General features: G+C 43.5%; 1 protein-coding gene across 4 annotated transcripts in view; it reads left to right on the top strand.

Annotated features, from left to right (window-relative positions):
• The window catches only part of unc5a (unc-5 netrin receptor A), a 153,870-nt gene extending 141,317 nt beyond the window's left edge, over nt 1-12,553 (top strand). For all 4 annotated transcript variants that reach the window (XM_040015380.1, XM_040015381.1, XM_040015382.1 and 1 more), the window contains 4 exons: nt 3,686-3,835; nt 5,695-5,859; nt 5,999-6,177; nt 8,276-12,553. In XM_040015380.1, the coding sequence (XP_039871314.1) occupies nt 3,686-3,835; nt 5,695-5,859; nt 5,999-6,177; nt 8,276-8,441 (660 nt within the window). In that variant the 3' untranslated portion in view covers nt 8,442-12,553. The remainder of the gene's footprint in view (nt 1-3,685; nt 3,836-5,694; nt 5,860-5,998; nt 6,178-8,275) is intronic.
• Nucleotides 12,554-12,649: the final 96 nt, after the last annotated feature.

The following is a 12,649-nucleotide window of genomic DNA, read 5'->3' as shown; positions in this document are numbered from 1 at the left end:
AGCTGAGAAATTGTTTCCATATTATATTTCTGTGTTCCTGTGTGCTTTTTTTCTCCCGTCCTGCTCTGTGATTTATTAAGCAGAATGTGCATCTTTTCCCTTGCAAACACAGTCCCCATTTATAACTGAGCAGACAAGTCCCTTCTATTTGTAGTTATTAATCAGAGTTGACTGTAGCGGGCACGGCCACTGGAGCTCAGACCGATAGACTCTCAGTCAGAGAGGAAAAGCCTGTCACATCCTGCTGACAAATACACAGATTTATGGAGCCCACATAGCCAGGCTACTCTCTATAAACAAATGCATTTGCCTGAAAAGAGCAGCTCTGAAAATGGATCTTCACTATGAATGCACATTTTTAAACACGACGACACCGCGTCGCCGAGAGTGAGGGGCTGAGGACGAGTTTATGAGGATATTACCGCCCGTGTGCATGTATAGCTCCATGTTTCGGATGACATGTAGCTTGACTAATTAACTGATCAAAGGCTACTCATAATCTCCATTAGAGCTGGTTGTGTTAATCAGTTTGCTACACACAAAGCCGGCACAACACAAGGCCACAAGAAGCAGCTTGGCCTTGCTGTGAGGGGAAAGTCTGCAGCTTCGTGCCAGTCCGGTTCTTAATATATACGCCTCTGCTAATACTTTGATTTGTTTCGTTTGTGTTTCCACCCGGCATCCAAGGCTGGCTGTTCTTTTCTGTCGCAGGAGAGCGTTCGGTGCAGCCACTAACCTCTTTCTGTCATCACCAGCCCGGAGAGATTAGCTGTATGAGTGTCTCTTGTTTCCTGGTGGAGCCCGGCCCCCAGTCCATTACAGTCCCAGCTCTGGTCCATGCCGAAGGGATGGGTGGAGAGTGGGGTGGGGGGACATGAGTGAGCGTATAAAGGGGGTTGAAGTCATAGAAAACTGTGGCCATGATTGCAGTAATCCTGTTATCTCTCTTGCTAAAGCTGGCCACTCTAGTGACCTGGAGACACAAATGTTAAGCTGCCTCTGTCTCTCTCCTCTCCTGCTCCTGCTCTTTTCACTCCTCCCTGCTCTATCTCACTCTCTTTAGCCAGCCTCATTGAATGTCAGGGGGTGGTCTTGGCTTTGCCTGACTCTAAATTCACAGTCTTCACACACACCCCAGGCTATCTCGAATTCCGTCAGAACAAAAGGGGTTTTTCTCCTGCGGTACTTGAACTTCTTGCCCATCTCATGCATCTTAATGCTCCCATAGCTGTACAGGTTCAGGGCGCCTTAGGAGAAAACAGCTCTTATTATATTCCCCTGAATTGGGGGAAACAAAACTGAGCTGGTGCAATCATGATTAATATGTGATTTGATAAACTAATTCCAAACCTTGCATTGTTTTCCTCCCAGAAAGAGTAAATAATACGGTCAAATTTAGCTTCTCATCTATTAGCTCGCTCACACTGTCATTTGTTAACAGGATAATGGGGCGTAAAGAGGGCCATTATTCTCTCAGTCCAGAACATATGCTGAAATCCTGCAGAAAAAAGCCACTCTGCAATACACACAGTCACAGCCACTCGGACGCACACAAACAACATGCGGGCGAGACGGTGTCATTTTGAAAGCGAGGACATGAGCACACTTTAAAGGAGCAAATGCATCATCCCGTGTTGTTCAACCCCCCCTCCCCCTCAGTGTCCCTGTCAGGTAGCAAGAGAATCATGTCCCAGACCCTGTTTTGATTGTAATCCCAGTGTGCCGGCCTTGAACCTGACGTGCTGCTAGGCGGCTCGAGTTAGTATTCATTCTAGTCGCCACATTTGATAATAGGATAATTGGCATTCTGCACTCGTTCTGCTGCTAGCGGGGCTATAGATCTATTCTATAGGTCAAAACCTGATCAAAGTCCAACACCCAATTTGCAATGCTAATCGCCGCCCAACAAATAATTGTGCTTAAGAACTGTTTAAACGAACCTCTCTGGAAGCCCACATAATGTGGCTTTTGTATCTGTAAGAGACATAATAGCAGAGGGCTTTTCTGTGGAGAACGCGCTGCCCTCTGTTATTAACTCATTAGACCTCGACGCTTTGATTCAGCGCCATTGTCTGACCTTCCCTCTCTGAGTAAGTGGACTGGGTAACATCACAAGACTCTTGTCTGGCAGAGCATGGAGAAGTATATTCCAGCTAGATGCATACATTCAGATCATTTTAGATTTTTTTTTTTTTACGGTTTAAAAAAAAAAAAAAAAAAAGGTAAACCAATGCAAATTCGGGAATTAATCTAGATAATCACAAGGGGCATAATAATCACGTTAACAAGAAGATAAGCACAAAGCAAACATGGAAATTAACAATGCGGCGAACAAACAGTGAAATTCAATTGTCGGCCTGAACCAAAAATTGCTCATTCGTCAAAGGGGAGAGCACATGAAATAACGCAGGTAGAGATTCCAAATGGATAATTAACAGCTTTCTTTCCATTATAATTGGAATCAGTCTAGCCTGTTCCTGGGAAAGAGGGCAGAAAATTGAATCAGTGTTGTGCAGATAGAAATTACCACCATTCTCCACCTTAATTGGATGTCTTTGCTGAAATCATACCATGGGCAACCATGCTGGCATGCAGCGTTCAACATATGGCAACCATCTATACGCACTTCGCCCTCTCGGAGCTGTTGTCTTTGAGGTACGACTCCGAGGAGCGCCCGGGCTGACTGTTTTCCTTCTGCTGCCATCTTGTTTCCCCTCCTCAGACAGATTAAAAGAACATGTCTTATTTTGGATGTCTTTTCACACCACTAATTTCAGAGGCCTGTTTTCTCTGTTGTAGTATGCTCCTGTGATTGGAGTATGAGGCAGCACATGTGAATGGCAACCAAAGCGCTGGATTTCTGAGGACATGTTCAGAACAAAGCATCCAGCTCAAAGCGAATTGATAAATCAGAGGCAAATGTGCCGGATATTATCATCCCATTCCAGATGGTCATTTGGATGGCAACAAATGGTCCACTGAGCAAGTCCCACAGAGATTAAAATATTAAGCATGCATTTACAAATCTCTACTGGCACAAAAACAAAAATGAAATTAAGGAGATTCGCCATGCGAGAACAATGAGCAGTTGACTAATGGCTCGTTCACTTACTTCATCACAGCCCAGGTAGCCAGTAGGCTGGGAATGGCTGCAGTTCCTGCATGCTAATGCAGATGCAGAAAACACTGGCATATACAAACCGAGGCAGAGGATCAACCTTGCGATGACATTAAAGCACCGTGGAGACGAGTCGGTCCAGTCCTTTGTGGCCGCACGCAGAGACACTATCTTCTTTTCCTCAGATGTACTGTACCCCTGCCTCATGCTCATGCTGTGCTGTGCTGTGTGTGTGTGTGTGTGTGTGTGTGTGTGTGTGTGTGTGTGCGCGCAAACAGGCCTTTGTGTGTATCTCTCTGTTTGAGTTAAATCTATTCAGTGTCTCCACCATGTCTTTGTGTATTTCTTTGGACGTGCGTCCGTGTGTGTGTGTGCGCTGATACATTTTCATTCCAAAGCGGTACCGTTTTGTGTGCGTGAGTGATGCACCAGACAAAGTGTAAACAGAAAACAGTTATGGATTGTTTTTACACGTTTTCACTTACCTCTGCGAGTGTGTTGGTAAATGTACCCCCCCCCTCATCCCCGAGCCCTGACACCTCTTCTCGCCTCTTTCTCTTTGATCAGGAGGTGATGCAGATGGAGCGGCAGCTCGGGGGTCGGCTGATTGACGAGCCTCACGTCCTGCTTTTCAAAGACAGCTACCACAACCTGCGCCTGTCCATCCATGACATGCCCCAGGCGCACTGGAGGAGCAAGCTGCTAGCCGGCTACCAGGTGCGTTGGGCTGCCCTTGAGGGGCTGCAGGGGCAGGGAGTCGCTCTGGATCAGTGTGGGAGTAAGGAGATTTAATACAAGTGCCTGGCCGAATCTGTTAAATTTGTTTACCGGCAGTAATAAGGCCGTCAAATGTGTTTGTTTATGAGCTCAATTTAAAATCTATGCCGTTTGTTAGTTTAAATTAGCCATCCAGAAAAGTAAAAAATGAATTGAACGCATGTTAACAAAAGTTAAAAAGTTACTGACTATTCAGAAGCTATTTGGGAGAAACTTTTTTTTATTGTTAATGAGGCTTCGTGGTCTCCTAATGTCTCTGGAAAGTTGTTTTTCATTAGAGTTGGGCCAGACTTTTTAATTAAGCATGTTTTGGTTTGGCTTCAGTTGATCACTTTAAAGATTCACACAAAGGAGTGTTTCTAAGTCTGTTACTGCAGGACTCTGCTGTCCAATAACCTTTTCTGTTCTTGGCACACTTTGGAACTTAGTCATTTGTCAGAGTAGAGGGAACCTTTTTACTTTTTTTTTTTTTTGGGGGTGTGTGCACCCCTGTGCCTAGACCGCGAGTGTGCACGTAGTGTATACATGTGCATAGAGGAGCTGAATTGCGTGCACTAACTCAGGGCTGCAAGCTGATTGATTATACTAGCTGTCGCTCTCTCAAAGGGGGCTCGTATGAAATATAGAGCAGTATGTAAATATCTCGAACTTTGCAACCTGAATTTTGGATCGGCTCCACCTTACTGCACTCCCCGCACCTGCGCGTGGCCAGTTACACTGCAGCCCGACGCACAAGGGATGTTCCAGGACTAGAAAATGTTCTGGCTGTAACTATGTGAGCATTGAGTACCGGGTCCCCAATGAGAGCATGCAGACTGTGCCAAGCAAGCAAGGCGGCAACAATGCACCCAGAACAGAGGCTTATTCCTCTGGACTGTGCCTGTTCATTTGGAAGTGTTATTCCCCTCTCAGCAGTGCAGTCAAAAAGGCCTTTAGTCTCCCTGGGGCCCATGAAGACTTCTGTGTGTTTCACTCGGCTGCTCTGTTGCCAGTCTGCCTGGGTAACAGTGCCCCCATTTGGTTAGTAGGATGTGCTGCAGGCCACACTTCTTTTCGACTGAGAATCCTGGTAGCCGTTGAACTCGGGTAAAGCGAGGAGTTAGTGTGCACTTTTTTTTCCCCTCTTTCTCCAGCATTACAACAGTGCTTCTCCTGGGTTATGCAAACAAGTCATGAATATGCAGCAGACGAGAGAGAGGGGTAGAAATTGCAGCCTCAAATGCATTCTCCCAAAGACTCCCTGGTATCCGTTTGCTAGACAGAAGCTGAAGCCGATACAGCAGCAATACTCAGAGCTATTGAGTATGCTTATGCATTCGCCGCGTGATGTGCTTTAGCTTTAAAGTAGTGGTGTGATATTTCAGCGTTTACACTAACGCCACCATTTGTATATCTGCCTGAAAGTTCGTACAAAGCTAAAGCAAGTTAATGAAAATAGATGAAAAGGAAAAAAAAAAAAAGCTTCCATTGCCAGCGTGACAGATTGCGTGTGTAATCTATTAAAATCCAAAGTTTGATTTCTTCTGTTATCAGCAGAGTCGGGCTGGCAGCTCTTAACTCCTATTAAAGATTCTATTTGTCAGTAACAGCGCATTTATTCCCTTTAACTTAATTGAACGTTGTCATTCCGCTGCCTCAGATATACTTAGCCATAATGATGACAGCTTATGTCAGTGTAATTAATGATAATCTCAGTGTATTCTAGGCAGGCGGTCGTGTTGTGGCGCGTTTCAGACATGCAGTTCTGACTGTGCTGCTGCCTGCATGTGCTTCTTTTTTCCCTTCTTCTTCTACTGCAGGAGATCCCGTTCTACCACATCTGGAACGGTTCCCAGCGGTACCTGCACTGCACGTTCACTCTGGAGCGGCTCAGCCTCAGCACCTGCGAGCTCACCTGCCAGCTGTGTGTGTGGCAGGTGGAGGGGGAGGGACAGAGCTTTAGCCTGGACTTTAACATTGCCAAGGTAACGTTCGTTCTGCTCACTTAAAAGCTGCGGTTGGTTATGCCGCAGCTACTATTTATCATTTTGGGTATTTGTAAAGGAGATGATTTTTCTGCTGAGCTCAGAAAACCTGTGTGGCTTTTTGTCCCCCCCTTTCCAGGACACTCGAGCGTTGGACTCTGAGTTTCTGTTAATGGACAGTAACGCCACAGCTCTGGCGGGACCCAGCGCCTTTCAGATCCCGTACCTCATCAGGCAGAAGATCTGCAGCAGCCTGGACGCCCCCTGTCCCAACGGAGCCGACTGGAGAATGCTAGCACAAAGACTTAAACTCGAGAGGTAAAGATCAGCTTTACAATAACGCCTTATCTGATTGCTGATCTGATCGTTGTCAAGGCATGTCGGAGCCGGCGGCTTAGCTTTGAAAGCTCTGAAGAAATTCTGAAGAGCCTTATTTATCCAAACTTCTTGGGAAGTGAGGTTTCACAGCAGACTTATGCACAATATGTGAATACAGCTCACTCAAAATAATGATAGTAAAGAGGTGTACTAATACAGATGTTGGCAGAAAAACAGTGAAATTTCAGTAATCAAGCACAATCGGTGTGGAGTGATTCACCTCAGCGGAGTGTTTTTCCTAAAGTTCAGGTAAACAGAGTAATGCTTTAGCAAGCTAATCCTCTTTTGACACAGCTAGTATTATAGGATTAATGCGGACTTGATGGATACAGCTATCATTTCTGCAAGAAAACATGACCCCCTTCTTCATTTCTCCCTCAGAAACAGGTAAGAAGCTTAAAGTCTGCAGCTAAACTTCTACCTGCTACATTCTGCTTAACAGCTGTAATTGGAAATGCAGCGAGCTAGCTGCCCATCAGCGGCAGGGAGGGGGGGGGGATAAAGTTGGAATAGGTTTGGATCTGTGCCGACCACTTCGTTCTCACAGCTACTGTACTCTATCACCAAAGCACCTGTAACAAGAGCGTAGTCGGGCATTGATCTCTTATCCTCCAATTTAATTTCTACCTGGTAATGAAATCAAATAGGTACACTTAATTTGTCCAATCAACTTTTATTTACCCCAATTAATCACAAATTGAATTGATGCACTACAGGTTTAATTAGCAATGTTTTGCTCAACATAATCAATTCTCATTTAGACCTCAGGAAGGAACAACTGCTCCGTTGTTTGATCTGTCCTTAACAACGCGTTTTCCTCAAAAGGCTGCAGCTCCTTGGCATTCTGTCATGCTGCATTTCTGTGTTTGTTTCTGCGCGTGTAAAGTGTTCAGACCGAGCGGAACGGGACCAATCAATAAAACTTAAAATGCCAAGAACCTTTTATTTGATCTTTCTCTCCCAGGACGGTGCGAGCGGCTGCGTCTGAGCCATACAAGATAAGCTCTTGTTTCACGCGGCGAGGTGAATAAGCAGGGTTGACACATTTGTTTCTTTTTTTTAAACTTTAATAATGACACAGAGGTTCATTCCCAAAAGATTTTTTTTTTTGACCAACGCTCCTCTTTGTTGCGTTGTCCTGATGCAGAGCCAGAGCCGTTCACGTTCTATAAAATCCAATTGACTTAAAATAGCACGGTGACGATGTGTTCCCGGTGCTTGTGTCCTACCGCTGCAGTCACCTGTTTATAACCTCCACATAATGCTTCACCAGGCAAACAGAAAGACACGAGGAAGTCTGACTCCGTCTGACCTTTCTCAAGGTGAAAAAGGCTCGGTGGCATTTTCCGGTCTCCCCTTTCCCCCCCTCACCGAAACACCCACACGGCACGGTGATTCTTTGTGCTTTACATCGTTCTCCTTTTTAATGTCATGTGGGTTCTACATAAGAGTTAAAGCCCCGGACATTTGGAAAAACAGAGAAATGCCATTTAATCAAACAAGCATCTTCGGCTACCGCGGGGATAAGGTCCCACTCAACATCAAATATCCAGCTGACGCGGGCCACTGCTTTGTTGTCATTGATTGGGTTTGATCGTAAAGGTTCTGCTCCCAAAATAGAAAAGGTCACTTCCGACTTAACTGTGAAAGTCTATATAGGATTTACTATATGGGATTTTGGGGCCAATTTCAACATCAAATAAAGAGGGAATGAGGGTTGTGGAGTTAAGCTTCAAATGAGAATTGTTAGAGAGTCTGTATGTAACGGCAGTTTCGAGAGCTCCGACTGTGTTCTTGTAGCTTTTATCATTTTTTTACTTAGTGCGCCGACACTAGATATCAGGATGTAGCAATATAACCCACAATAAAACCTGACATTGACAGAGTTAGAAGAAGAGGCAGCACAATAAAATACCCGGTGAAAGGTTTTCCTGACACTCTTTAGGTGGAGAGAAAATGAGAGGCTCTGCTTTCTGATGTGTGCGCGTCGCTTGATTTAATTAATTTTCTGTGTTCTCTGCTCTCTCTCACCCCGCAGACACATGAGTTTCTTTGCATCCAAAGCAAGCCCAACCTCTGTGATCCTGGACCTATGGGAGGCGCAACATTTCCACAGCGGCAACATCAACCAGCTGGCCACGGTCATGGCCGACATCGGCAAACAGGAAGCCATGATATTCCTGGTCTCCGATGGCGAGTGCTAACCTAGAAAAGAGGGACAGACTGGTGCCGAGGAAAAGTACACAACGTGATACACTAATACGCATTCTTACACACATAAAAAACAATAACTGCAGCGGGAATCGAAGAACAGAGCTGTCCCAGCGTTCCTTTTCTTCACTTTAGAAGATAAGAAAGTGTTTATGTAGGATTGAGTCCCTATTTCCCATCAAACACAGTAAAAATCTTTAAATGACAGACCAAATGAGGAACAAGGGGGTAGAGTTTGGGTGTGTGTGTGTTTGGGGAAAACGTATTCACAGACTCAGTAGAGAAAGTACCTTTTATTTCCCATCAAAGACCCAAGTTAAATTAGTCCATACCCTAGTTCTGCTGCAAAGGTAACATCAAATTAACTCTTCTAAACAGGCCGCGTACGGCTTAACAAGGAGCAATATGCAAATGTAACGCTATTAGTAATGGCCAATATTGCAAATTCAGTCGTTAATTTTTGAACTTGGATTCAAAAACCGTGTGTTTTTAAACAGTCAGTTAAAAGGAAGGTGGCAAAAAAGGGTGCAGGTCATTTCAGGTTAAAGAGAACCAGCAACATATGCAATTGGCAGGTTCGTCACATGACATCAACTCAGAAGATTAGCCCACTTTTTTTTTTCTTTACCTTTTTTATTTTATTTTAAAGCAACCCAGTGAGACTGTGTGCGTGTGTGAGTCACATAATCTGTTTAACACACAGACGGCTTGTAGCAGATTCTGGACTTGCTGGTTTAAAAACAGATTGTGTGTCTGAGCCCCCCAAAAACCCATCTCATGTAGTTTGTGTGTGCGTTTGTGTGTGTTGTAGTCCAGCCGGTATCACTATTGTGAATCTAACATCTTGATTCAGTGAGACGCTTTGGAGCTTTTCCTCCTTTTAAATCGATATATGTGAGGTTTGAGTTCTCTGGATCCTTTTTCTTTTTTCTTTTTTTTTTGAAGTGATTAATATCTTGACTTAAAGTCATATTTTAAAGGAAATTTCTATTTAAAGCCTTCTGATTTTGATCCATAAGGTTTCCACATTTTATATTACCCCAATCGTTCATCGTGGCGTTTCTCTGTTTTAAATTCCACAGCTTAATGAAGAGGCCATAGGGCCGAGAGGCACGCCGACTGCACGTGTGCAAACGCTGAATGTCGTCAAAGCTCATTTCTAAAATGACATTTTCCTCTTGATTACATTGATTTTTGTAGTCTAAAAACATGGCCCGAAGGGTTATTATTCCATATGAATTATGTAGAGCACTTTCCCTCAGAAAAATCTGACAACAAATTCTTCAAAATCATCACAAGATTACTCATGTTGAAAGGGTAATTGTGCAGCTTTGTTTGTATTATTCATAAAGCAATGTTGGTGGGAATTCTGCATTTGCTGTGTGGCAAACAGTATTTCCACATCAGAGAGAAGCCCATCTCTCAGATAAAATAAAGAGCAGCTTTTTCATAATGTCACCCCCTCTGCTCACAAATAGATCCTTTGAAAGGATTTTTTTTTTTTTTTTGGCTATCTGTATCCAGACAGCAACAATTATCCAATAGATTCATGCAAAAATCATTAAACTGAAGCGGCGCATTTGCATTCTGTTGTATTTCACTAACAGTATTTTTCTTTTTCTCGTAACGAATCTGTCAAACAAACACAAAAATTTCTCGTTTAGCAATTTTCCTTCGGTGAGGTGTGAGCAGTCCCAAACTAGCCATAGGTTCTCTCTATGTCTGCCTCAGGGTTGCATGTGAAGTTGTCTGTTCAAAGCTATAATGAAAACCCCGCCCCTTTTCATTCAAACAGCGAGGACGGCCCAATCCTGCGGGCTCGAATGGTTTTTAACCTTTAAGATGAAATGATTGTCAGATTTTTTGGAATGTACATTAGTTTCCTTGTAGCAGGCAGAAAGTTTGACTTTCTTTTTATACCGTCGCCCATCGCCTTGCTCGTTTAACCCATCTCGTTAAACCACATCTCCCCTCAGAGTCCCGTTACCAGTTTATATAAAGATGCCGTGAAAATGATCAGAAACTCAAAATCTTTTCACGTTGAATCAGATCGCCGTGCATAATTTGTAAATACTTTTCTATACCAGCCGTGTGCTGTCACTTTGCATACTGTATATCAGCAGAATTGTTAACCAAAGTTTTCTGAATATCATTTCGAGGGCCACCGCATCCTCACGCCGTGTCCACGAATCCACTGTTTTCTAGAGTAGCTGTCTCTTTCATTCTTTCCTTTTTCCCTCTTTTTAAGGCATCTCAATGCAGTTTGTTTACGCAGTACTCTGTGTCACCTTATCACTTTGTAAACAAATGTAAATTATATTTTAATATGAAGCCAAAAAAGACACTTAACTGGCGCAGCATTTGTCAAGTCTAAAACCGTGACGTGTTTGCCTATATACTGTTGTTTGGCGATCTAGCAGACTATTTGCAGTGTTAAGGGTTTCGAGACTGTTTCACAGGAAAGCTTTCTGTCGACGTTTTGTTCGTCCTTAACTCTGCGCACCTGATTATTTCTGTAACTAAGCATTTAAAAATCCAAGGTGGAAACTGTCACTTGTGCTTAACGAGTCACCGCGTCGGTGGGAGGGCTGCGTGGCTAATTGGAGAGTGAGGGTGTCGGTTCTCGGACGCTGACGCGTCAGCGCACGTTTAGATGAGCCACGGCAGCTGTACAGTCAGAGCGCATGTGTGTGTTTCTTCACCCCCCTCAGTCATCGTCTTGGATATGTTGCCTAAGCACATTTCAGTAATGTAATTCACCAGCCGCCAGGATGTTGAGCATCTTATCTTCACATCTAGCTCATCCGACAAATCTAACAATTCTGCTATGACTCAGTGTGTGTGCGCGTGTGTGTGCGATGAATACAGTTTGAGAGAAAACCCAGGCCTGATAATTCTGTGTAAGTATGTGTCAGTAACATACAAGCTTTGTTCAAGGGTTTATACTGTCAGTTCACCCCTGTGTTATGGGGAGAAATGTAACATCTCAGCACTGTACTTTTTGTGTCACTCATTACTATTCAGTGTCAAGGATGTATTTGAGTGTGTGTGTGAGAGAGATTGGGTGTGTGCATACCTCCCCGTCACTCTTACTAAACTGTTTTCTTTTTGAAGTAAGAACAATAGACTTCTGTACTTGTGAATGGTTTTTTCTCTTTAGTTCCTTGATTCAATGTTCCTTGCCTTTCTGCAAGTCAAAAATGCTGTATTTATTACATGCCACAGCGCTTATGCAATTGTATAATCCTCCTTTATGTTCCTTTGTTTTTAACCTTTTTTGTGTTCCCTATCGTTAATGTAAATTGTTGTCGAAACTTTTGTGGCGATGGAAAAACTTCTGCTAAGGGAGATTTTCTGTACTTTTTTGGACAATGATATGGATTTGTGGGTAGAATTTTGGAAATTCGTTTCTAAGTGCTTTCAAGTATTTACTTGGCCTTATGTATATATATATCTATCTATGACATTTCAGAAAGGTATGTATAGTAATTCAATCCGAAAATTGTTGTAAATAAATTATATATTGTTAAATCAAGGCCTGGATCTTTTACTTGAAAAGCTGTCTCTAGTTTGAGAGTTGGATCTTTTATGAAATGCGTCTGTTGTTCTTCTTGCCATGGGATTAAATGCAAAGCTTTTTGGCTGATTAACCTGGAGCCTTTCCTGCTACAGTGAAGGGATCCAGTGGTTCTGTGTGGGAAATTTTGCTGTCATAGTTTGGATCATCTTGTCCCCTGAGATGGAAATGTCAATGTCAATCACTACTGAGTCATCATTTTTACCTTACGATGAAACATTTCTGTCCTGATGGTCTCTTCCAGGATGACTGTGCTCCCACTCATAGCACACAAGGGCTCAATGAATAGTATGACTCATTGAGTATGACCTTCGTAACGTGACTGAGCACCTTTGGGGAAGGATTTGGGACTCTGCTCTCCACCAACATGATCAAAACAAGAAATGAGGGAACACACTCAAGTCCACTTATTGGGTACATTTCCTATTATTGTGTTGGCTGTCCTGCCTTGAGTAAGCAAGGTGAACACATCGTTGCTTCACATTCGTCAGCTGTACATTCATTAGCTTTGTGACATGGCCTGTCTGGCAAAAATCACCCATATGTCACTTAAATCACCTTTCTTCCCCATTCTGATGCTCAGGTTTGAACTTCTGCAGGTCATCTTTACCATGTCTGCATACC

Source organism: Simochromis diagramma, unplaced genomic scaffold (genome assembly GCF_900408965.1).
Source record: "Simochromis diagramma unplaced genomic scaffold, fSimDia1.1 OVJJ01000685.1, whole genome shotgun sequence".
Lineage (NCBI taxonomy): Eukaryota > Metazoa > Chordata > Actinopteri > Cichliformes > Cichlidae > Simochromis > Simochromis diagramma.
This window is presented reverse-complemented; position numbering and strand designations above follow the sequence as displayed.